Consider the following 26,218-nt stretch of genomic DNA (forward strand, 5'->3'; position numbering starts at 1 on the left):
GCGAGGTTGCCTGCAAATATCTTGTGTGAAGGTTGAGGAAGAGTTCTAGGAATGCAGGGCTTGAGGAAAAGTTTCCAGAGCAAGGAGTAAAAGAAATACTGGAGTTTGAGGAAAGAAACTGCTGGACGGTGGCAAGTCTTGGAGGAAGGGAGGAAGGCTGGCTAACAAGGGAAGGCCTCCCTCAAACATCTTGTTGGTTCATGCTACCAGCATGAAGATAGGGAAAATAGAGAGGTGCAGGAGCACCTCACTTTAATGCGTTTTCCCCTCAGCTCTGTGACTCCACTTGCTCTTTTTCTCCAACTGCTCCATGTCACTCCATGAACATTATACTCCTAGCGATTTCACCATCCAGAATGGAAGCATGGCTATTACGAAGCAAAAGGGTCCAGGCTCAGAAAAAAATATGGATGCCATAAGCAGTCTGAGAATTCATGTTAAAATGTGCTCATTCACCCTGCAGACATCCAGAGCATGGGGTCTAAACCACTTTAAAAAGTTGGATGATCAAGAATCAAATTCATAGTTAGGTCATAGTTAAGTATTGCACACATGGCTCAAACCACTACAAATAAATCAGATGCAGAGCTAGATTATATTTAGATATAAAATGCATTTTATTTTTAAAATAAGATCATTCCCAGAGACCTGAATGCTGCTCTTCAACAAAAGCAATTTCAATACAAAGCAATCAAGACAAACTACGCCCACCAAACAACTCAGTAGTACAGACCAAAAACCACGTACATATATTTGCATTTATTGAACTTTTATATAGTCAGCTTTGTACAGCAGTGACAAGATTCGTATTATACAAGCTATTTTCAATTGTTGATTTGCCATAGAAGGATCCCCCCATTTTCATTATGCACTTGAACACTTCAGTAAAAAGTTACAGATACTTGAGCTTCAATTACCTGGTATTGTAGAGAGGTATGGGTTTTAAGTACATGCAAACATACATACATACTTGACGAAATACTCTATATCATAATTTCCGAATAAGTTATACACAGTACATTAGCCAGAGGTTAAAGACTACAACCCTATTACACTCTGAAAATCAAATCTAACATTCTTTCTTTTCTTTTTAACACATCTGCTAGTGGCCAGAAAAAAAAGATGATAAAAACCTCATTTAGCTATCTACATATAAAGGGATTGTGGTTTTGCAAGAGCAAAGATTTAAGCATTTTTATTCAGCCCTTACTACCCTTGCACCACATAGCACCACAAGAGTGCAAGGACTGCTGCAAACACCTAGAGCTTCATGTGCAGTACTTACTGGCTTTTGTATTGTGCATCTGTGCCTTTAACATTTGAGTACAATGATATATATATATCTATATATATATTTTAAACCTATAGTCAGACACTGGCAATTTGGCTTATAGTGATTGACAACATTCTGTGCGCCAGCAAAATTTAGATACAAAAACAGTGAAGGAGGGGTACCATTCACCTGAAGGCTGCTAGGCAGAGGCTATGCCATTCATCATTGTATCTGGCAAAAAATAAAAAGACAAGATAGCAGCAACCTGAAGGCAACGGGGGTGGGGGTGGGGGTGGAGTGGGGAATGAAGCTACAATTGCAGTTTTGCAATGTGATGGCACACCTGTCTGAATAGATGCATGCATCGGTGCAAATGCACGCACCTGAGGTACCTTTCCCCCCCAGGCCAAATATTATCTGATACAGTACAGTCTTCTCCACCAGTATTGGAGTCCAAATCAATTGAACAATGATATTTGGCAGTTGAGACCCTAGCAACTTAGGCAACTATTGCATTTCAGATTGCTCAGAAACCAGGTGCGTATGTTACAGTACACAGATCCCACATTAAACTGGTCAGTTCAAAACACAGGAGTAGAGTAAACCAATAATAATTACACTGACCAAGCATTCTAGCAATGGCTTTCGACAATCGAGCAACGGCTTTTCATATTCTACAGTGGACCATGTGTTATTGCTTCGTTTGGATGCAAGAACAGTGAAGCACTGCTAGCTTTGTCCAGTGGAAAGAATTGGGTGAACATACCAAACAGCGTTCCTCTGTGCACGGAGTTTGCTAAAAACTGCTTGAACTTTCCGACATCCTCGCTTTTATGCTGCTATTACTACACTTACATAGACCTACAGAACTAAAGTGGCTCACGGTGGGACAGAGGCAACTTTTGAGCTCTGGTACCTCCTGCTTCAACCGCTCTAGCTGCTCGGTCTGGAATATATTTGGTTGTTCAGGCATCCAGTCGTAAATCCTATGGCAGACATACAATGAGAAAGGAATGAATTCAAAGCCAACCTATACCAAAGGCACACTCAAGGTCCTATATACACAAGAGCAGATATGCCACAGGCACAACCAAAGTCTTCACCCCCAAAAGGTTTTGTGCCAATGTTTTAAGACTTCAATGAAATTTGCTTTTATATGCCTGTGTGCTCAAATGATAGTAATAGTTCTAGAAGTAGGGTGCTCAGCATCTGCCATGTCACCAAGTGAAAGCTTCAAGGAAACCCTGCTAGCAAAGTTATGGAGTAGCTTTCCTGGGTGTTAGAAATCACCATGTTATAAATCCATCCGAGAGTTATGATGCATGCAGTGGCACAAGATACAGACATTGCTTACTATTATTTGCATGCCATGCCATACAACAATTTCAACCTTTAAATGAATGAAAAGTCTGCAAAGAACGTAAGTGCGTACGTTGCTACCGAATCAAGAGCGTTCCAATTTTTGTTTTTAAAGTAAGGAGAAAGCATGGTGGAGTTACGTACTTTTCTTTAAAAAATAAAAAAAGCATTCTGGTCAGCAAGTACAAACCTGTCACATCATTTGTAAGTTGAGGATCTGGTGAGTGTCTAGAGGAAAAGGAATCCAGGTGTCAGGGACTAGTTACTCTCCTATTTAGAGGGTCTACTCCTGAATACAGCACAACTAGAATTGTTGCTCGTCTCTGGGAGACAGGTGCCTGGGGGATTTGCATAGGTCGTGGGTCCAATGTCTGATTCAGAGTCCCACCAGACATTCGTAACATGACCATCAACTCCAGCCTTCCATTAAAGGCCTCAAAGGCCAGAACTCTGTGGACAATGATTGGCAGGTGTAGAAAGGAAGCTGAAGTGACCCCTTCGCACCCCACCCTGGTCGCCTCCATAGCTTCTGGTGCTGGTTCTGAGAACAGGCACTTCCACCTACCGATTCCAAGCCTGGTGAATTCATGATTGTTTGCCCATATAAAGAAGCAAGAAATTAAATCTTGAAATGTGCCATATAGCTTTAGGTTGAATACGAATTAAGCCCCTTGCTATTATACCTAGGGTTTCCTGAAAAAGATTGTTCAGTCTCCACCTAAAAGGCATGCTCTGGGTGACCAAATTTCCGAAGCCATTTAAATGAGCAGTCGTAAAGCAGTATTCAGTTTTTATTTTCAAGTTAGCTTTACATCTAAAATATAGTCTGCAGCAGCCATCTATACCAAAGTTTTAGTAGCTATTGCATTCCCTCACCAAATCTGGGGGCGTTATTTAATAACCCAAACCCTCTCTTCTCAAACGACAGTTCTTTGAAACCACCCTTCACAAGTTAAACAGGAATGTCCAGGCACATCTCTGTTGTGCAGCTGTGTTAACAGAATGATTAGTAATGCTCTGTGAAAATGGTTTTCAGATATCCAGGGAATTAAATTAGGGAAACCAGAAACAAAAATTCCTTGATGTGAGAATAATGTTTATGGTCCAAGCCTCAAAACTGATCTTATACACTAGACCAGGGGTCCCCAACTAAGGCCCGTGGGCCAGATGCGGCCCAATCGCCTTCTAAATCCGGCCCGCGGATGGTCTGGGAATTGGTGTGTTTTTACATGAGTAGAATGTGTCCTTTTATTTAAAATGCATCTCTGGGTTATTTGTGGGGCCTGCCTGGTGTTTTTACATGAGTAGAATGTGTCCTTTTATTTAAAATGCATCTCTGGGTTATTTGTGGGGCCTGCCTGGTGTTTTTACATGAGTAGAATGTGTGCCTTTATTTAAAATGCATCTCTGGGTTATTTGTGGGGCATAGGAAATCGTTCATATTTTTTTTCAAAATATAGTCCGGCCCCCCACAAGGTCTGAGGGACAGTAGACCGGCCCCCTGCTGAAAAAGTTTGCTGACCCCTGCACTAGACCACAGTGTCATATTTTCACGATACAAAATAGAAAGGGATAAATATGAAAGCCATGAAGAATGAAAAAAGGGTTCAGCTGGAAGAATTCACTGCCAATAATTTGATTTCCTGTTTTCCAAAGGCAGCATGGACAAACCATCACTTGAGTTCCAAGGAAAGTTCATGTAGTCTTGTAAGATTCTGGTGTTGTCTGGGCTTCAGGGAAGTAAATTTAAAGTTCTCAACCACTCAGCTGTGCTTAAAGGAGGGGTCAGGAGATCTTAGAATCCATCCCCCCAGCAGCTGAAGAGCTTCAGCATGACTCATGGCAGTCTCTAAGGATGCCATCTAGCATGGGAAAGTTTGATTTAGAGTAAAAATAAAAGGTTTTGTGCTAAAAGGTGTCAGATTGCTGAGTATCTACAACTGTTCCTCCCTGTTGCTCTTTGGGACATGCTGCATATTATTTGACTTGTGCTGATGACTAAAGGATAGTAAAGACTAAAGAATTTCTCTCCCATGCTGGTTTTAGATTTTTTATACCAGTACAGTACCTGGGAGCCCACAGAAGCAGCAGATGTGCTCCCCTCATGGAAGATTTTACATTGCTTAGCTACCTGAGCAATTTAATGCTGATCTACATACTGGCGTTTGTACATGTTAGTCATAGGAGGCAATCCATAACAAAGCAAAAGGCGCTGATCAAAAAGGAGGACATGAGGTGTTATTGGAAAATGCAAATTAAGCATACTGTATACATATTGTATACTGATGCTTATTTTCTATTTTCAAAAGAATTCTAGGTACTTTGAACATGCATATTATTCTAGGGCAAGCTTTGAGTGTAGCCTATCACATAGAAACTATTACTACCATTAAAGGTAAAGGGTAAAGGGACCCCTGATCATTAGGTCCAGTCACGGACGACTCTGGAGTTGCGGCGCTCATCTCGCTTTATTGGCCGAGGAAGCCGGTGTACAGCTTCCGGGTCATGTGACCCGCATGACAAAGCCGCTTCTGGCGAACCAGAGCAGCGCACGGAAACGCCGTTTACCTTCCCGCCGGAGTGGTACCTCTTTATCTACTTGCGCTTTGACGTGCTTTTGAACTGCTAGGTTGGCAGGAGCAGGGGCTGAGCAACAGGAGCTCACCCCATCGCGGGGATTCAAACCTCCGACCTTCTGATCAGCAAGCCCTAGGTTCTGTGGTTTAACCCACAGCGCCACCCGCGTCCCTTTTACTACTACCATTAAAATGGTACAAAGAGGGTCAGGTATGTATACATGTTTGCCTATTTGAGACAAGGGTTTAAATGCCCTTGATTCCAAGATTCACCTGCTATCTTAGCAGCTATCTGAATACAGTTATAAACTCATTACTGATCATATTCAATAAATACTGTGATACCTGTCATATACCAGACCATGAACTCCATAGTCCCTCAACTTCTTCCTGTTCTCTAGCTCGTTTGTTTTGTCGCCCCAGCAGAAGACAACTAAGCCTTTAGACCTCGCTTCGGCAACGTAAGATGGATTGAGCAGCAACTCCTCTGTGTGGGCATTAATCCCCTGAAAAGGAAAAATGAAATATTACCCATATCTATATAGCTGAGATGTTAGCAGTGCAAGGATTAATCTTTCACGTCGTTAGGCATGTACAGTACAGTACAACTATCTTAAAATACATTGAAGTCTTAGTATTTGTAGAAAAGACAATTATAGCTCAAGCTCAATCCTCATTTCAAAAGTAGTTGCCACATATAATTGTCTAGATGCTTTATGACCTACCAGCAGATTTTCAAACTGCGCAAAACTCGTGGCAATAGACGTTGTGCGGCTCCTGAGATCCATAAGTTCTGGGTAAGTATCACATTTTCCTTGAGTTAGAAACAATATGGGATATTTATTTTGTTTGTGTCTGACCCTGCAAAAAAGAAGAAGTTTGAACTAAGTTACAAGTTGGATAGGAAAAAATCCCTGAATCAGGCCAGACCAGGAATCACCCATAAACTATAACTAATTTACTTGCAAAATATAAAACCAACATTAAATATGTAATATGAAAATGGTTACAGTTTAAATAGTGTGTGTGTGTGTGTACACACACACACACACACACTTAGAAAAGCGAAGACATGCTACAAAAACACTTGCCCTTCCATTTTCTTCTTCACAAAGCACAAACCCTACTTTTAAAACAGCCCAGACAAAAAAAATTAAAGTAGACTGGATGAAAACCATTTGCTTATTTGACCATTTGCTTATTTGAAGGACTTCAGTGATTGTATACAACTAGTTTAGACATGTAGTTTGTTTGCTTCCACTGTCATCAAATGATAGCATTCTAATGTGATGCATGTAGGCAGAGCCTTTTTTGAAAATTTTGAAAATGACATTCAGCTGTGTGCCTGCTGCAAGTGCCATTTTCCGGCTGTTATGAAAGTAAATGAATTTCGATTCAATCAATCACCTTATTTCAGCTTTAAGCTCATATAAAACAATACTAAGACAAATACACACATTAAATTTAAAAATTAATGACAATAAAAGCCTTAATAAAGATACAACATTAAATACGGGAATTATAAGGAAATTTCACTTTCCAAACAGCAGTCCATTACGTCGCTTATATGTCAGAACAGAAGTTAAAAATTTCGCCATTTGAAGAGTTACATACTGATCTGTATCTTGCAATAAGAAAGCAATGAATTTCGATTAATGTTGACACAGGTAGCCTTTATCAGCAGAGTGAGACCCCACTCTGGTCATAAAAGACATATTGAAGGCTTGTCTGCCGTTACCCAGAGGTAGGCCAGGGCTCAGGCGGGTCTGTTCTTCTCTAAAACCTAATCCTGTGATGTCCTTTGCCTCTCTGCAATATCACCTGGAATATCGAGGAATCGTGCCTCAAGGCTCCTGCCTTACCCAGAAGTACTGCTTCAGCTGAATGTTAATTTTCACCCTCCTTTGTTATATCCGTAAGGCGTATTTTTCGGACCATAAGGTGCACCGGACCATAAGGCGCTCCTTGTTTTTAAAGGAGGAAAACAAAGAAAAAAAATATTCTAACTCAAAACTGGCGGCTTTCTCCTCCTCCACAGCTGCCGCCGCCAGTTTTGGTGCTAGCGGTTCTTCCCCCGCTTGATTTAAAGCCAGCTGGGGAGAAGGGACGGACCGTAGCATCCTCCCCTTCTCCCCAGCTGGCTTTAAAGCTGGGGGGGGGAGAGCCACTGACGCCGCCTCCTCTCGCTGAACGCCGCCGATGGCGCCCCCACCTCCCGCTACGCGGTGAGAGGCGGGACCAGCGGCCTGGAAGGAGCCCTTCCGGGCCGCTGGTCCCATTGCGGATGCTGCCTCCCACCTTTGCTCCATAAGACGTACAGACTTTCCCCCTTCCTTTTTAGGAGGGAAAAAGTGTGTCTTATGGAGCAAAAAATACGGTAATTACCAGGCCTTTTAGGGTGGTTTAGCCTCAGACCTATACCCCTTAAAAGCCCTTTATCACATCATTATGATCCTGATAGACAGGAAGAATTTATAGCCTGTGCCTTCATTTTAAATTTTAAGCCCAGTTTGAGCATAAAAGTTGATGCCTTAGCAGCTAGGAAGCAACAGCTTCCCCACCACTGATATGAGAGAATGATTTTCTTAGTTAAACATGAACCTTCTTCTACGAGTAAATATTATTTTAACACTACTGATATAAAGACGCTCCAAGTTAAAAATACATCTCTCTAAAATGTTATTAAGTATTTCCATCAACTCACATTGTACATATATCGGCATCAAATGAAGAAAATATAATCCTCCTTTGGCCAGCCTTGAGCAGAACAGTTTTCAAAAGTATGTCTAGATAGAGGTTCATGTCAAAGTAGGTTGAAAGATTGCCATCCCATAAACCATCCTGGAAATGGAGGGGAGAGAGAAGCCAGACACTTTTGGTTTATTTAACTTGAAAGTTCATGAACATCCGTTGATATGGGTGAAGATTAAGCTGTACGTACCTTTGATACACAAAAGGCAAGTCACTCTATTCTGGTTCACTTATTAACAAAACAATAACAATAACAATAATTTCATTGTATCCTGCCCATCTGACTGGGGTGCCCCAGCCACTCTGGGCGACTTCCAACAAAGTATAAAGGAACCCACCAAACACCAAAAGTTAAAAGCTTTCCAAAACAGGGCGGCCTGCTTAGTACAGAAGAATTGTTACCGTATTTTCTGGCGTATAAGACGACTGGGCGTATAAGACGACCCTCAACTTTTCCAGTTAAAATATAGAGTTTGAGATATACTCGACCGCCGATTCTCCACCCGGCATATAAGATGACCCCCGACTTTTGAGAAGATTTTCCTGGATTAAAAAGTAGTCTTATACGCCAGAATACACATTATCTATTGTTCCTGACCTCCACTTAAAATCTTATAGCCATGAACTGTATTATGTTGGTCACAAAAATACAAATTTTAACCACCTTTAAATTAATGTTGCGGCAAACACCCTTTAAATTGCGTAGAAAGTAGCCGATAATTCTTTTGGGAAGCTCATGCTATGCTGGCATGGAGTTAAAACATCCAGTAAATATATTCAGTTTACAGGTGCATCAGTTCAGATCACACACATGCTTGGACTGTTGATCATATTTGGTGTTAGGAAGGAAATCTCCTCCCACCCAGCAAACAGATTAGAGATTGTGGGTAAAAGCAGCAACGTCGCATGAGCGGACTTCCGTTTGTCCACTGGCTCTTCCTCTCCTCCATCCTGGAACCTCCTGCATGACCCCCTGCCTCATCTGGAGAATCCTCAACCTTGTGGATGTGACTTGGGGGGAGATGTGGAGGGAGGCTGAAGAAGGGGAGCACAAGTGAAAGCCAGTTCTGCTTGCATAGAGGCACCATTATTTCACCCTGTAGGATTTGGTTTTAATTAACTTCTCCTGCAGGAAGCTCACTTTGCCCTTTTGCTTCAGTTACCCAGAACCATGTTTTCCTGGCATTCTTCTGCAGTGCGCCTGATCTCTGCCATCATTAGATTTGTCTCAACCGACCTGTGGGGACTGGTGGGTGGTTCCATCTTCCAACAACAGGCTGGGTTAGATGGAACCAACAGAGCGCCTCTATTTTCAGTAACTGTTCCTTAGAATTAGACATGTGAACCACAGATTCCAGAGCTAGAAAACAATGCTAAATTCAGAAATGGCGTTCACTCACTTTAACCATTGGAGAATCAAAGGAAAAAAGAAGCAGAAATGTACTATTTAACCAAATCAGTTTCTATAATTTAAACACTACTATGAAACAGCAAGCCACTATGTTTGAGATGTATTGTTAGTAGACTGTCTTACCCTTTGCTGGCAGATCCATTTAATTTCTATATTAAAGCCAACTTCTTCAGGAATGGTTTCTAGTACCTGGGTGGAAAAGCAATAAAGGTCAGGAAAAATTGTGCTAAAGTGTTAAATTTAAGGGTGATTTCCCTCACCTTTTATGACTGAAATCAAAATGACTCTGTAGAGCCTATGGAAATTGAATTCCAATAGACTATTGTATAGGATTTCCCTTGCAAATGGTAACCACATTAGCAGTCTAGAGCCTGCTATTCTAACAATCATATAGTTAAGAACAATTCTGCACCTGCATCTACACAGACACTTCCTGGATTTTGTTTCTGTCACACTAAACCCCGACCAAGAAACAGATCCTGAAGCAAAGACGTGCAGGTATCAGTTTAGCTTATCAATGGCATCCATGACAAGGACCTTGTTTGCACCTAACACTAAATCAAACCATGCCTTGTTGCAAATAAAGAAGTGTGTGGGCACCAAGAGTGAAATCTGCAGCTACTTTTCTCCTCCCACTACCTACCAATTACTGTAATACCCAAACCTGGGCTCCTGGTTTGTCTCTCCGAATAAACCGTGAGTGGTAAACGAAGAATAAACCTTGGTTATAGCTTGTGGTTGGGGAAGAACAGGGCTTAACCAGAAGAGGGGGGAATTGGCATTAAAAAAAACCACCCCCCTTTCCATTCTGTCAATGCAAGCCTCCACTGGATTTGGTTCCGCTTTAAATTATCACTTCCATAAAAAAAAAAATAATCACTTCCATTCTAAATTTTAGCTTACAATAAACCGAGGTGGAACAAATGATTACTTACACTTTGTAAGGAGGGGAATGGCTGCGTGTCAGAAGGAGCATTTTTGTCTTCTTTAAATGATTCTGTAGGAAAATTGTATAAAAGAAGCCTTGAAGAGAAGTCCTGAGCAAAAGTCTTAAGTAAAAATGAGGCTTTCCCATCTTTTCCTCCCCCTACAGTCCCCTAGAGGTTTGGGGACCATCCAGAGCAGACTTGGGGGGACAAAGGGAGAGGGTGAAAGGGCAGGAGAGGAAGAGGACATCCTGTTGCATGAGCTGAAGTCTGCTGCGCAAATGGGACAGCATCACTGGATGCTGCCCACATAGTGCCACAAAAACTCTGATTACTAGCTAGAGCGAGTTAATTCACAACTGACAACTTGCAGGCTGGCCGTGCTGCACCTCCAGGGATGCCACTGACCCTGCTCAAAGCTGCACTGCAGTCTACCGGCAAGCCTAGCTTGTCCTTACAAAGGCATGGAAGCCAAAGCAGGAGGCAAAAGGAAAACCTGCTGTGACACTTCCAACAGCTTCCTGCTCCCAAGAGAGAGATGCCCTCACTCTGCCCATCTCCGATTTGCTCTATCTCTCTTCTCTCCATTCTGAAGAGCAGGAAGCAGCTAAGATATGCCATAAGCCCTGGGTGCTTATGCAAAGAACCAAGCACTGCGTCTCCCTCCGTACCATAACACTGTTCTAAATGGCCTTGCCAACCCAGGAAACACATTATCTAAATTCTACACTTCACTAAAAGCAGTTGTACTTCTTTGCTGGCCCAATATTAACTTGTTGCCAAGTTAAAAGGTTGCGGCAATGCAGAGTCAGCTTAGCAGTAAAGCAGACTTGAGTGAAGCTCTACCAGGCCAATAGAATATAACTGCCACATCCCAGACATAAGTAGTGTGAGCTATTGTTCTCATTCAACAGATCAGTAAATGTCTGCACAAGCTCTTCCAAAGTACTGGGAGGAGATACTTCATTTTACAAAAACACCAGATACAACTGTTGAAATATTAACCAGCCAATATGTTGGTTATGAATGGAACAGCTGAGAATCACCATTTTTTTCGGCGCTTCTACGTACCTTCGCTATCTTTGGATTTCAATGCAGTCACGTGTAACAGCTACAAGGAGGAAAACGTGAAACGCTTTTAAAAGCTAGCTTTCAAGTATTGCCCACACATTTCCTGAACAGTGTTACTGCAATGGCCTCAAAATAATGCTGAGTGCAGTCTACAGCAAGAAGGAAGGCTTGCTCCTATTTGGTTGTCTTGGGAATTCAGATAGTTTGATAGACAATTCATGATGCCTGGGGATACTTTTTAAAATTTTATTTAAGTTGCACTAGGTCAAATTCAGCTGCCGGTAGTTGTGTGAGATTCCAGCAACCCAGGGCTTAATAAACACAGAGAAACAGGATTCTGTTGCTGGGTCTCTAGGAGCAACTGTTTCTTAAGAAAAAACTAAGCAACATAACTTTTTTTTTTTCCTCCAAGGACTAGCAAAATCTTACCCAGCAACCTGCCACCCCACCCCAAAGCAGTAGTTTATGATGTTGAGTTTTTGCTGAGGGATGTATTATACAGTATCATGAGTTCCTGGAGCTTTTGAGCCCCTGTCAACAGGAATTTGCAGTTCCAAATGTTTCCCCCTTTTGGGCCTAGCAAATAGGACTCTAGCACTTTTTTTTTACAACTGGCAGTAGAGGGGGATAGTTGAGCTGAGTGCAGCCAGACCATGGCAGAACCGATTCCGTTTCATTCCCCCTGTGGAAGAAGCAGAACTGCACGGAACGTTTTGAAATGGCTTCGCAAATGCCCCACACCTTTTGATACTGCCGTTTTAATACGAAATGTATTAGAGCATTTTTTGCAGCAGATGATGGAGGTTAGTCGCCAAAGAGGAGTATTAAGTCATGTTAAGGCTATTGTGAGAAGCACTTGGTATGCATCTATATTATTCTGGATAAAACAAGTCTACATCGGCAACCATTTTGATGTTTCCTTAAGATTCCCATTCCATGGGAGGCTGGGCTAGATGGATCTTTGCTCTTCTTATGAGGCCTTAATGCTTAGCATAAATAGAAGAGCCTATTCCAAAGGCAGTATTCCATGGCAAAGACCATTCTCTGGAACAAAGAGAATATAGACAATGCTTCAAATCACTGACGTCGAACACGAGTTTGAGCCTTCTGTAACCCTTGTGTGGAAGTAACAACAACGTTTTAAAATGTTCTTAATGCTTCTTCCTATAACTATGTTCTGTCCTTGGTAACAGAGAGCTGTCTGCAGTCGCACAAACATTTGTTACTTCCTGGTTTAATCAGTGATATGCTTTCAGGGGCCTGTTCTTAACCGTGGTTTGAAAACTGCAGCTGGCTGAATGCATCAGTGCTTAACTTCCAGCTGCAAGCAGCCAAAAGGAAGTTATAACATCTACCTTGAACAGGCTTCACTCATTACCGGTGGTTTTCTGGGCCCCGTTCAAGGTGCTGGTCCTTGCCTAGAGCCTTAGCTCCCCCTGCATATTGCTGTCATTTGGACAGGAACTGCTTTCTATGCCTATATCGACACACACATACACATTTTGAAAAGTGGTTGCCATGAGAAGCAGGGTCATTTCCCACTTTGCTGAGCCCCTTTCCAAAAGGAGGCATGCCAGCTGCCATCTGTTGAAGTTTTCAGCAAGATAGTTTAAACTTCCGTTTCTCCAGTATTTGGATCAGGCCGATCCAGAAAGTGGAAAGCTGCAGCCACTTTTGTAATTTCACATTACTGCAATTAACTGTGGTTATTGGCTCAGTTCTAGAAATTGGTGTGTTTTATCCATTTATTAAAATTACGAGCTGCCTTGATGGCCTATGTTGGACAGGACAGAAATGTTAAGTAAAAACAATTTAGTGGCCTCATGGGCCGGCCTGGTACAATACCTTTAATAACTGCAGTTGGGCGTATGTGAGCTCTTTTACGGGAATCTCGAACAGTTCCACTGGCTCAGATTCATCTTTCTTTTAAGCAAATAAAGAATAAGAAGAAAAAGATTATGTTAGAAAGCTACTGGATAGTGTGAGTTCTTCTAAGGCTGTACTCACTGCTTTTAAAGCTCTTTGATCCATTACGTTTAATTCAGCTAGCAAGCTACAAGTCTAAAAACTAATAATCCCAAACACCTTTGTTTGATAAAAAGATCCCAGGTTTCCTTTGTTTCGTGTTATGTTAAAATACTTGGAATAAACATCATTGGGGAAAACTGGGACACTGGATGCAGCCACTTCTGGACGTCATACTAAACCATAGTTCAGCATGATGTAAAGGAGCCTAGGTGAGTTTTGGGCTTAGGCACACCCCCCCCTTTTGTATGTTTGTCTGAAATAAACCGTAGTTCATATTAAACATAATTGGGCAGTTCAGATGAAAGAACAATCACAGCTAGGGAAAAGTGAACATTTCTGAAGACCTTATAGCCATATGGGAGAGGCAAGAGGAAGCAGGGGAGCCTGAGGTTTGGCGCAGCTCATTCCAGCTTGTTCATGTCCATGCTAAACTATGACATCTGAATGTGGACATCATCTTCATATTGCAAACTTCATATGCAAGACAGTGCTCAACCTATTTCAGAATGCCATATATTTTCCTCCTGGTTCAGGTCAGACACATTTCTTTAATAATAATGTCTAAAAACCTTATTTGAATCTCTGCCCATCAGATAAACAACAGTTTCCTGCAAATAAATTGGCCTTATGTTTTTTGGACTATTTCTTGAAGGAAAAATATTTTAAAACTACTGTTCTTAATTCAAAGCAACCTTACACTTTATCCTCCAACTGAGAGGGGGGGGGGAAATAACTGAATTAATTCAATCCTGTAATTCTAGTCCATTAAACCAATGTGTATAGAGATATAGGATTTGTGGTCAGCAGCACACACAAGTCTGTGAATCACAGCATGAACAAGAAGATAGCATATTTTTCACCTCATTTTATGAACTTCTACTAAAGGAAGTCAAGATGAAATCTTGCAGAAGCACAGTAAGTAGTTACTTTCATTATATTACCACCAATCCAAGTCTTGAGATAAAGCCATTTTACTGCCCATTTAAAAAATGCTAGCCAAGTAAAACAAATAACACATTTAAAAATACCTTTTTCATAGCAATACAGCAAGTAAGATCATGATATATGATAGGGATGAGATCCTTGGAAAGGTGTACATCAAATTCCACAAAGGCTGCTCCCTAAGTGAAAAGAAAGGTTGGAGGAGAGGACAGCAAATGGATTTTAGTATATGCAAGGCTAATATATAAAACAAAGACAAATACACACATTTCCACCAACTGTGAAAAGACACAATAGAGTGTTGGCTGGCATTCTGTGGCAATTTATAGAGGAAGTCTGGAAAGGAACAAAAACTCTATTTGAGGAGATTGTCATGTTATAATTCCAAGCACAGCAACATCATTTTTATATAAAATGTGAGTTTTATGAGAAGCATGGTTTTATGTAACGATTTATATTTCATTTTATAGTGTTCATTTTATTTGTATGTGCAGTATAAATGTGACAGGATAGAAAATTGACTGATCTTTTATTTTTATTCTCTTTTTTTGGGGGGGGAGAGAACAAACATTTAAAGAGCTTCTAACATTAAGCCTTCTTATAGTGAAACGCAGAATGTTTTACTCAGTTAGGTAAAGGTAAAGGTACCCCTGACCATTAGGTCCAGTTGCAGACGACTCTGGGGTTGCAGCGCTCCTCTCGCTCTATAGGCCGCTTCTGGGTCATGTGGCCAGCATGACTAAGCCGCTTCTGGCAAACCAGAGCAGCGCACGGAAACGCCATTTACCTTCCCGCTGGAGCGGTACCTATTTGTCAACTTGCACTTTGACATGCTTTCGAACTGCTAGGTTGGCAGGAGCAGGGACCGAACAACGGGAGGTCACCCCGTCGTGGGGATTCGAACCGCCAACCTTCTGATCGGCAAGCCCTAGGCTCAGTGGTTTAGACCACAGCGCCACCCGTGCCCATAACTTACCCAGTTACTTGCTCATAACTTTAAAGGGGAAAGGGGGGGATCTATTCTGTGAGCAGACTATAGCAGTGGCTTGGAGAAGGAAAAAAGTGACTGGGAAGAGTGAGTCTTAGAATTATGATGGTCCCTTGTGGATTATGTATTATAGCTCTCCTTCAACAAGATTCCTTAGATTTAAACTGAGCACAATTCAGCTCTCTGTTCCTTGGTTTTCAGGCTCGCCTTTTCTAATAACTGGAAATGCCAACAGCTGTCATTGCTGAGGTCATCAGGGGGACAGGAAGCAGCACCCTGGCGCCCATCCTGGGTACAGCTCCACCTGCGAGCCTCTGCTAGTATATGGAGAGAATTTTTCCTGTGTTTCTATTGAATTTGTGATCTTTTGCAAATGGCCTTGGCAAGGCAGCATATATGATCACTGAATGAATAAAAGATTATGTCTTTTCTACAAGGTTTAGTTTTTGCTCATTGATAATAGACAGTCATAGGTGTTAACATGCAGGAAAAAAAGAATCAAGGTAAAATAATCACACACATACATGTCTAGCAGCATTTTTCAAAGAAGCAATGGTATTTTCTCGAAGTTTAGCAAGCCTGGGAGGAGGAAAAAGGAAAAAAAGTTCCACTTATTTTTGATGTTGGAAAAAAAATAAAATTCACAAATGATGGGCAAGCAATTTTACAGGCAATGAGCTTCTTAATTTGAGTTTTCATTGTACATGCAGCGCCTTGCAACCTTGATCCACCAGGGCTGTCCCAAGGAAGAGGAAAACCTCCTTCCCTGAGCTGAAGTCTGCTAGAGGTTCACAGGATTCAAACTAGGGGAGCTACTAAAATTAAAACTCCAAATTCAATTTTGCAAACTTACTTGGTGGTGGTTGTAGAGTTTCCTGCGCCCCTGTGTCCAACATCTAACCCCGTTCTGTCACGCCAGTATTTGGCATATGAGGCTTTGACATCACAGGAGTACCCTTGAATTGGCTTAATAATTATGTAGTCGACTAAAAAGAGAAAGCGAATGTCACTTGGTGGTCAAATTCTTTACTTTTATCCAATGAAATCTTTTCTCTTTTCACTAGGTTCAGAGAAACATCGCTTAAGATTTACTGGGATACGGTAAAAGGTACCTAATGGAGAACCAAAAGGTACATTTTGAATATATTCCTTATTATCGTTTCACTAGGCCCCTGGCATAAACTACTAGTTCTGGTTGAAAGCACCAGTTTTTCTTAAAGTCCCTGGACTAAAAATTTCTGAAGGCAAAAAGGGAAATGTATTTAGCTTAAGGCCCATGCTTGTATTACCACTATATTAAACATACCTCTAACTTTTCCAATTGTTTTTCGTGAAAGTCTGCTCATAATAGGAAGAGTGAGAATGCCACAGCTCTTTCCCGATTCTGCAAGAGTGGAGGATAACAGACACGCAGAGCCCACGTGCCCTGGAAGTGCGTCTCCTTGAATCACTGCTTCACTAAGGTCTTCCTAAAAACGCAACAATGTTTACATATTTAATTTTACAGTCATACCACGTGTTGCGTTAGGTTTGTGTTGCGTCTTTTCGGCTTGCGAACGTGGCAACGCTGGAAGTGTATACTTCCGGGTTTCACTGCATGCGCAGAAGCAGTGCTCTAGTTACAGACTTTTCGGGGTGCAAACAGCACTCCGGAACGGATCGAGTCCGTAACTAGAGCTACCACTGTATTGCTGTGAACTCATCTCAGCACGTCTTTTTAATTCCTGGAAACGTGAGGATGCAGAACTTGGCAGCATTCAGTGGGTTGCAGCCGACAGTCGGATATTGTTTTGCAAAATGAGTCTGAAGGTTTTGTGAATTTACTCATGTATTCAGATGTGCTCTTTTACAGTTACATTACGACTGAGAAGGCTGAATTGTGTGAATGAAAACAGTGAGTGGATACTTGGAACGCGAGCTCTGCAAGGTTGCCAAAGAGTAAAAACAGGTTCCTGATGGCGATAAAACAAAACAAACAAAACAGTATTACTCGGGACATTAATCTTCAACTGGTCAGGACCACCATGCAAATGTATGGCAAAAGATTAAGAAATGGGTCCCCAAATGTTTGTTTGGGTTAACAGTGGGTCCTAGGTCTGAAAAGGTGGAAGATACCTGACTTGGAAGATGAAATGGCACATTTCAAGACAGTTGCGCTCTTTTTGCCTACAGCAGAGATGAAGAGTTGTATTCAGTGTCGCCTCAAGGCACAGATTCTGTCAGTGCAAGGATTTTCCTTGTGCGGCAGAACCTTCTCACCTCCTGTTCTGCCTACATGCTACCTAAATCAGTTCTGGGAGCTCCCTAACTCTGCCAGAGTTGATTTGAGGATGGCACAGGGGGAGGAGAAGCGGGGGGCGGGATTCCTGTTGCACTAGTGGGAATCTTTGCACTGGCTTCTGCAATTGTAATTATTTATGACACACTGAGCAGAGTCCTTGCAATTTAAAGGATGACTGCAATTATTAACGCGTTAACGCATTTGTTCTACAGCAAGGTAAAGGTAAAGAACCCCTGGATGGTTAAGTCCAGACAAAGGTGACTATGGGATTGTGGCGTCCATCTTGCTTTCAGGCCGAGGGAGCCGGCGTTTGTCCACAGACAGCTTTCTAGGTCATGTGGCCAGCAGGACTAAACTGCTTCTGCCGCAACGGAACACTGACGGAAACCAGAACACACAGAAACGCCGTTTACCTTCCCGCCACAGTGGTACCTATTTATCTACTTGCACTGGCGTGCTTTCAAACTGCAAGGTAGGCAGGAGCTGGGCCAGAGCAACGGGAGCTCGCCCCATTGTTCAGATTCGAACACCCAACCTTTGGGGCAGAGACATTTTGGGGTGCACACCTCTTGCAGCACCCCAAGAAGCTGTGTGAAGCTTCCATGATTGCTCCACTGCTTACATGTCTCTCGTGCTACTAAGCTGGCAGAAAGAGCAACTATACACCTCCAGAGCATGTGTTATGTTTCCACAAACAGAAGGGCACCTCATACCCCCCCTTAAAAAAAAGAACTTCTCCAAGGCATCAGGGGCTACCGAACACTGTGAACTATGCTGTATTGCAACGGGAGGGGGAAATTGGCCAAAACTGGGAAAAGAAATGGGGGGGGGAGCCCACAGGGTTCAGAAGCCCCCACACCTGGAGAACTGGTTGTATGAGCCTACTTTTGGTCATGCAAACCTGGCCGGTTTCATAAGTCCTCAGATAATCAGTAGAATAATATAGTAGCGGATGAATTGCACATCTGATGATGACAAGAGGTCTAAAATATTCCTTGTTCTGTGAGGTTCTTCCCTGCCTTCCACTTTCCTATCTATAAATCGTGCTGATAGGATAGAGGTATAAAAAGGCTTTCTAGCCACCGATATCAAACAAACAGCTAAGCCCTCACCTCAAAAAAGTCAAAGATTAATTCCAAATTGTCCGGTTCCATGGTCTGAATAGTATATTCTGTCCATCTATCAGGCTGCAGACCATAACCACATTCTGGCTGAGAATGACGAGATTTGAACTCAGTGTCACTTATTAGTGAGATCTCCAGCGTGTTTGGCATTTTTTCTTGAATTGTAGGTGACAGTCTATCATCCTCTTCATCTTCACCCTCCTCCTCCAAGCCTTCAAGGGTGAGCTTCACCCTAAGCAGTAAGGAGAAAGCAAAATCTGATGTCACATTATGTAACAAATCTTCAGTGACATCAATAGCGACAGAATAATGCATTATGCTTTTGGTAACACAATGAACTCAAGGCAGTATAAATGCAGCATTATTATTTTTTACTTAAGGACTCCAGCGTACCAATAATTTGAGTGTCTTGGGGGTGGGGATGAAGGAAGAAATTCCTAAAAGGAGGCTTCCTATGTACTACAAACTGTACAGATTTTTAGTTTCCCAAAAGCAATGGCAGTGAAGGAACGCAATCCTGATTATATAAAACTGAGAAATAACCACAATTAAGCCAGAAGCTATGCTGGGGGGAAAGGAGTTTTTGACTTTAAAAAACAGACTGGGAAAGGAACTCATGTTTCTTCACTATGCCAATATAGATGGATAACCCAGTAGTATTCATATGCTAAAGATGGGATTTAGTTTCAATAAGAAATGGGAGAACTTTTACCTAAACCTGGATTTTTTAAATTTTCTCTTAGTTATAGATACAGGAGGCTTTTCAGAAAAATGCAGACGTAGTCTTATTTCTGTCTGACATGTCAGCCAACCGGAATCGACACTTTCCACTTCATCTGACAAAGGAAAAAAATAAATACAGTAATTACAAAATGATTTTGCTACATTCCAGAATGTTACCAAAAAGACTTCTTAAAGTTATCGCCAAAGCACTACTGTCCCAATATCGCAGTTTCCAAAAGGGATGTGCCATCACAAGCTAGTTGGTGCTGTTGAAACTAGTATAGGTACAAAAATTTGAGGCGTAGACAACACAGACCCAAGCAGACATACTGGAATGACCCTAGTAACAATAAACGGTCTGCCGGCATGCACATTTTCACTATGTTTACATGCTCCTAAAACTATGGATGAGTTTTCTGCATGAGCAGAAGAAGTAAGTCTGCAAAAGCCCAGGGCTTGTGTACTCCCCACTCCTCCCTCCACAGGCCAGGAGGAGGAATAAACTAGGATTCAGTTTAGCTTTTCATCAAATCCTGGCTTATCCCTATGTCTGTAAGAGGAAAAGTGACTTAAAATAAACTCAAACCAACCAAGCCAACTTCAAACCGTGAGTTATGAAACCGGCTTGTTCAATATGCCAAAGTATATTTTAAAGAACTATTCCTGGTTAGTACCAAGCCAGGAATCGGCAAAAGAAAAACCGAAACCTGATTTATGACTCCTGCTAGCAAAATGAAAGAGAGGAGTGCTCACATCAGAGGCTTTGCTTGGGCTCAAAACAGATTGGCTTTAGAGTTACAGGCAAACCCCCCCCCCCCACTGTGTGGAAATCCACCAAATCGCATTCGAGTTTCCAAAATCAACCTTGAACATGTTGTGCACCAGGGAGAGGAAATTTAGTATCATTTATTTTAAATGGCTTTTAATTCACATTTGAAGGTGCTCTTCCTACACAAGGCAGCTTACAAAACTCCTACATAAAAGCACAAGTACGGTAACATTGCTGCTTACCAACAATTCCGAAGTTCCCGTCATCAACGGAAATATCCTCTGAAAATGAAGGGAGAAACAGTGAGAGAAGTTCACATTCACAGGCTGCAAATTATTGCGACTTTAAGCCGCAATCGGACACATACTTATTTGGGAGTAAGTCCTATTGAACTTTATGAGACTTTGATCCAAGTTGGCATGTGCAGGACCACGTTATCAGTAATGGTTCTACTTTTGCACTTCACCGTTAACTGCTATAAACTAAAACATTTAAATAGAAAGGCAATGCAGCAGCAAGTTTATTGCAACCTGCAAGATACCTCTAAGCTTTGTTTTCTTGCTAACATTATCTCCAGGAAAACTTAGCACGATGTACAGTACTTACTTCAAAATGAGCTATGTAAACTGGAAAAAGGATATTGCTTTATCTTGGCAATATATAATCCTAAATGCTATTATACTAGAAAGATAATGCTATGTTACTAATGTGACAGACATTAAACTATCTGCTGTGCAACTAATAGTTCAGATATAAATCTTCTGAGTTTACAATAAAAAATGCTTATTTTCTTCCCTTTGCTAGAAACAATAGTCAAAGTTTCACCTCCAATCCATGCTACGGAAATGTAAACGTTGAAAAGCTTTAGACGTGGAATAAACTCACCAATAAACAGAATTATGCAGAGTTTAAAGCTGAAGTGTAACCATCTAATATCAAAAGCTCAGTTTTACCCCCGTTCATTTTCAGGTGTTATTTGTATTAGGTCTGAACTTTCACCTGTAGCAAAAGAGTTGGGGGGTTTTTTTTGGCCATACAGAACAAAAAAAAATCAGTTTGGAATAATCCCGGGAGGACCTCAAACCTTTGTGTGACTAATCTCCTTCAAGGTCAGAGGGACTACAGCCACCGGCAGAACATTTTCAAAGCAATGTAATTTCTCTCTAATGAGGTTACTGGGTCTTAGGTTGCCTAAGGCAGCACTCCCAATAGGACTGCACTGTAAATGAGCTAAGGCTTGGTGTGCACATCTATTCAGAATAAAGTCACCCTGAATTCAGTTAGATTTGATCCTAGGCAACCATGCAAATGATTGCAGTCTTAGAAGGAAAACCTAAGTTCATTCCTTTGAAGCCCATAAACTAAGAGGATGGACTTCATTTTCAAATACAGTTGTACCTTGGAAGTTGAGGGGAATCTGTTCCAGAAGTCCATTTGACTTCCAAAACGTTCTGAAACCAAAGTGTGGCTTCTGATTGGATGCAAGAAACTCCTGCAGCCAATTGGAAGCCGCGGATGCCCCATCGGACATTCGTCTTCCAAAAATAGTTCGCAAACCCGAACAGTCACTTTTGGGTTTGCAGTGTTCAGGAGCCAAAAAGTTCAAGAACTAAGCTCTTCGGAAACCAAGGTACGACTATAATGCTATTTAGTTGGGCACATTTTCATTCATATTTTTTTTTTAAATGAATGAAACAAAATCAGCCAATTGCAATCTTTTCAGGTACAGATGCTCCAGAGAAGACAGTATGTAACAACAATCACCTTATTGAACCACCTTCGGGAGGAAGAACATTAGTTTAGACCACCTGTTGCCTTTTGTACTGTTTATCTCAAATGAGCAGAAAAAATATCTACAATATTTATCCTGTACAGTGGAACCTCAGTTGTTGAACATCATCCGTTCCAGAAGACTGTTTGACTTCCAAAACGTTTGACAACTGAGGCACAAAGGGCGGCCTGCAAAGTCAAGGGAGAAAATTTTAAAAAAACTACGCTGTAGAAGCCGTTAAGACTTCCGAAAAGAGTTCGAAAATGGAAGCATTTACTTCTGGGTTTTCGGCTTCCGAGACGCTCGAAAACTGAGGTTCCACTGTACTTATATTATGTCCTATTGTATTCATGAATATGCTTATGATAATATTTCAGAAAACCTCCAAGGCAAAAATAATCTCTCTTACGAAAACAACTGGCACTCTGACTTAATGTTAGCCACAGTCAATTTATGGTTTCCACCACAGAGAAATGGTCTGTAAAGAACAAAACAAAACATAATCATGAGCGCTTAATCTCAAAGCGCAGTGACTATAGTCAAAGACGCTAATTTTAAAATGTCCTGTCTCCTCCTTTTAATGAAGACTCTGGGGGGGTGGGGTTCACAAATTCCTCCTCTGTCCAGTGAGCATGGAAAGCCTCAATGCAGAGCATGTTCAAAGAGCAGCACATCAGCTGGTATGAGCCCTGCACACAGCTTTGAACTTGGGAGGAGGAATGGAGCTCATCCATGTCACACCTCCGAAGTCCAATGTGAAATCAAGAGGCAGCTCATCCTCCCCAGCAGACAGCCAAAATTTGTGGACCCCTAAAAAGAAGAAGGCACAAATAGAATTAACGTTTCAAATCCACGCTATTTTGTTCACAAACACTTTTAAAAAAATAATGAGCGCAATGCTCGTGCTGTGCTGAAAATGGTGCCTTTGTAGCAGTGGTCTTAATCTTAATCCTACAAAATATTATCAACTCTGCTAAACCGTTTTGCAAAATATTAGTAATCTTATGCATATGCCTCAAAACAGTTCATGCCCATACCTAATGGGGTTATTGATCGTGGTGGTAGATGAGTCTCCCACTTGTGAATTATGACTTGGCATGGACCACCGGTTTTCTGTAATTTAAAAGTTAAATGTCTGCAATAATTTTCGTTAAATCCCGATTTATTTATCTTTTAACCAGTGATGCCGTTTACAATCCTTTGTGAGCGTAGTTCACTTATACCACCTTGGAAGCGCAAAGCTTTAAGATTAATTCACAGCATGTATACCATAATCATTGATGTCATTAAGATGCATCTCATCGCCCTATGACAAAAAACCCTATACAAATCACACTGCCATCTTATATTGAAGGGTTGGGGGGTTGGGATTGCAATGGCAGCCCCTTAGTCTATCCTCCCATTTCCCCTTCATCTATGCATTCTGCTTAACCTCTGAACAGAGCCTGCATGAGTCAGTCCTGCTTGGAGGGTTAGACTGAACATGTGAAAGTCAGGATCTAGGCCAGTGGATACAATCCTATGCACAGACCCCACTCCCCAGGTCCAGATGGCTATGGGAGCTGGCCTAAGCGGTGACGAATTCTGGCAAGTGTAGGGTTTCCCAGTATAGTTGCAATCGTCATACAGGTTAACAGGCCAATTTTGCAACGGCCATATGGGTATAGCTAGTCACAAAAAATTGCAAACGCATTCTAACCAATTTGGGCACTTAACTAATTGTTATTGCTTTCTATAGACACAGAAGTCAAGTACGACACAGAGCACAAAGTCTGCACAGCATACCATAGCCCCAAATCTTCTGCACTTATATGCAGACACAACACCCCACCACCACTGAACCAGCATAGGAAACAATGGGGATCCAAGGCTCCCTTCCACATGTGGAAGGAGTCTTCGGTTCAAGAAGAGCTGCTTTGTGCTACTGTGCCAAATATGTGAAAATTTCCTGCTTGTATAGAAGAGTTTTCACAAGAATAAGAACTGCATCATAAACCATGTAGTACAGCTCTGTATGAACTCCTGTGCAGTTGTCTGAGGAAGAGCATTAGCAGCTATTTGGATCCAACCCATTGTGTTGAGCACAGTGAAAACAAGGCCTGAATTTCAAAATGAATGCCAATAATAAAGTTTCTTAAACACACACACACGTTCCTGGGTTGTTGTGTGTTTTTTGTATATTTTTGGTTAAGGGGAGAGAGAATGTGTATAACTCAGAAATGAACAAGGCAGAGGGCTAGGTAGGGGGAAAAATCATTAATGTGTATCTTTCAGCCTGATCATGCTTGCTTTCTGCCAAAATTTCTATTCAGGAGTTGGGTGCTAAAAATTTGCCATTTTATAAGATCTTTGGGTCTTATAAAGCCTGGTTTGCAGCGGATTGGGGGTGTCTGCAAACCCCCTTCTGGCTGAGCCATGTCTTTACCAGCCCCCCCCCCCCCATCTATGATTAGATGTAGTACAGGCGGGCGTGGTTTGGACAAAATGGCTTTGTGAGCCAAATGGGGAGGACTGGCAGGCCTGATTAGGCCCACAGGCTGTAGGTTCTCCACTGCTGAGAAAAAGTAACCCACAGGGTGGATAAGTGTGGCATCAGAAGCCAATCACAACGTGCTTGTTTTCACATGATGCAATTTCTTAGCTGGCATCAAAAATGAGCCCCATGTCCCCCTGAAAATAGTAATGAAACTTCTTGAGATGCCCATGTCTCAACAAGTATTTTAAAAATGTCCAAGAACACATAAAAACCATCTTAAAAATAGAAACTGCCCAGAATCCAGATAGACTGCAAACAAGTTGTACACATTACTAAGTTTTGAGAACTCTTTCTTCTTCCCACCCAAGTGTATGCATTCACAGAATACAGTACTCCTAAATAATCTACTTGAATTAGCAAACATTTATTTAAGAACCTAAGACTGCAATTCTGAACACATTTTCTAGGGAGTAAGCCCCACTAAAAAGAGTGAGACAAAGGGTTGTGTCTAATGCTGTTCACATGCAAGCAGACATACACTTTTTAATGACTCTCCATCCTCCTGGAGTCCCAAACACCCCCAATATCTGCTCCAGAGGATTCCCAAGCACTCCAGAGCCGATCCCGAGGGTGTGAGGGGGGCTGCAGGGGGAGGAGAGGAAGCTGAAATCCTACTGCACAATTGGAAATCCATTCACACAACACTGGATTCTGCCCTTCCTTCCAAGTACAAAGCACAGAATTGTGCTTCCCCCTACAGTTATTGCCATTATTTAGCTGTAGAGCTGACCCACCTACGTTTTAGATTAAATATCTATTTAAGAATCATGTGTTTTAAAATCAAAAGCACAGCATAATTCACAAAGACCCAAGACAATTTGCTCTCACTTCAGACACTGGGAACAACAGAGTCATCCATACTATTATCTGCTGAGGTTTTACAAGTTCAAAATATAACAATTATTAGTATTATTAATTTATTATACCCCACCTGCTCTGGGTGGTTTCCAATGCATATAAAAACATAATAAAGCATCGGACTTAAAAAACTTCCCGATACAGGGTTGGCTTCAGTTGTCTTCTAAAAGTTCTACAGTTATTTATCTCCTTGACATCTGATGGGAGGGTGTTCCACAGGGAGATTAGTTTGTATCTTTGAGCCATTAAGACCATGTAGTTTATTAAATTAAATGTTTGTACAACTGGGTCTATGGTCATATAAAATAAATAAATAAATAAATAAATAAAAATCATCTGAAAATGCAGTATGCTTTTAACTTTTTTAGGCAGTATTATCTTTTGTGGACATTGTGCTATTCAGTAGCTAAATCAGAAGGGATGGCATATGAACCCCAAATGAAATTTATTTGAAAAAATTTGTGCAAGTAGTTTCAGACTGGAAAGACTTGTCTTTTCTAGCCAGTATCTATGGCTGCTTGCAAAGTGGGTGGGTTTTTTGTAAGACGCTTCTAGAAACAGATGATTAACAACAGAAAGTCGACTTCTGAGTTAACAGGGTCAGGTAATTTTCTAAGAAAGAGTTAAGGATCTCCCTTCCCACAAGCACAAATAAATCAAGATAATACAACAAAAGTATGGGATGGGGTATAGAAAAATATTTGCTTAATGTTTCTAAGCAAAGCGTCATATAAAGAGGAAAAGGACTTCCTGGAGAGCCAGCAAGGTGCCAGCTATTTGTACTCTGCCTATGGTTTCTTAGCGCTATTTTATTTCTAAAACAGAGGAGGG

At 41.5% G+C, this 26,218-nt stretch overlaps 1 protein-coding gene across 2 annotated transcripts in view; it reads right to left on the minus strand.

Moving 5' to 3' along the window:
• Nucleotides 1-593: 593 nt before the first annotated feature.
• The window catches only part of GPCPD1 (glycerophosphocholine phosphodiesterase 1), a 30,477-nt gene continuing 4,852 nt past the window's right edge, over nucleotides 594-26,218 (minus strand). Inside the window, exons 4-20 of one of the 2 annotated variants that reach the window (XM_033142830.1) lie at nucleotides 23,031-23,106; nucleotides 20,465-20,503; nucleotides 19,443-19,566; nucleotides 18,719-18,962; nucleotides 16,632-16,794; nucleotides 16,179-16,311; nucleotides 15,850-15,904; nucleotides 14,424-14,516; nucleotides 13,213-13,290; nucleotides 11,368-11,407; nucleotides 10,306-10,367; nucleotides 9,494-9,559; nucleotides 7,913-8,049; nucleotides 5,934-6,069; nucleotides 5,554-5,714; nucleotides 2,823-2,860; nucleotides 2,068-2,259 (exon numbers count right to left, since the gene is read on the minus strand). In XM_033142830.1, coding sequence (XP_032998721.1) covers nucleotides 2,207-2,259; nucleotides 2,823-2,860; nucleotides 5,554-5,714; nucleotides 5,934-6,069; nucleotides 7,913-8,049; nucleotides 9,494-9,559; nucleotides 10,306-10,367; nucleotides 11,368-11,407; nucleotides 13,213-13,290; nucleotides 14,424-14,516; nucleotides 15,850-15,904; nucleotides 16,179-16,311; nucleotides 16,632-16,794; nucleotides 18,719-18,962; nucleotides 19,443-19,566; nucleotides 20,465-20,503; nucleotides 23,031-23,106 — 1,698 coding nt within the window. In that variant the 3' untranslated portion in view covers nucleotides 2,068-2,206. Of the gene's footprint in view, nucleotides 2,260-2,822; nucleotides 2,861-5,553; nucleotides 5,715-5,933; nucleotides 6,070-7,912; nucleotides 8,050-9,493; nucleotides 9,560-10,305; nucleotides 10,368-11,367; nucleotides 11,408-13,212; nucleotides 13,291-14,423; nucleotides 14,517-15,849; nucleotides 15,905-16,178; nucleotides 16,312-16,631; nucleotides 16,795-18,718; nucleotides 18,963-19,442; nucleotides 19,567-20,464; nucleotides 20,504-23,030; nucleotides 23,107-26,218 lie in introns of both variants that reach the window. The other variant, XM_033142829.1, reaches the window with a different exon arrangement.

The sequence above is a fragment of the Lacerta agilis genome, chromosome 3 (assembly GCF_009819535.1).
Source record: "Lacerta agilis isolate rLacAgi1 chromosome 3, rLacAgi1.pri, whole genome shotgun sequence".
NCBI lineage: Eukaryota > Metazoa > Chordata > Lepidosauria > Squamata > Lacertidae > Lacerta > Lacerta agilis.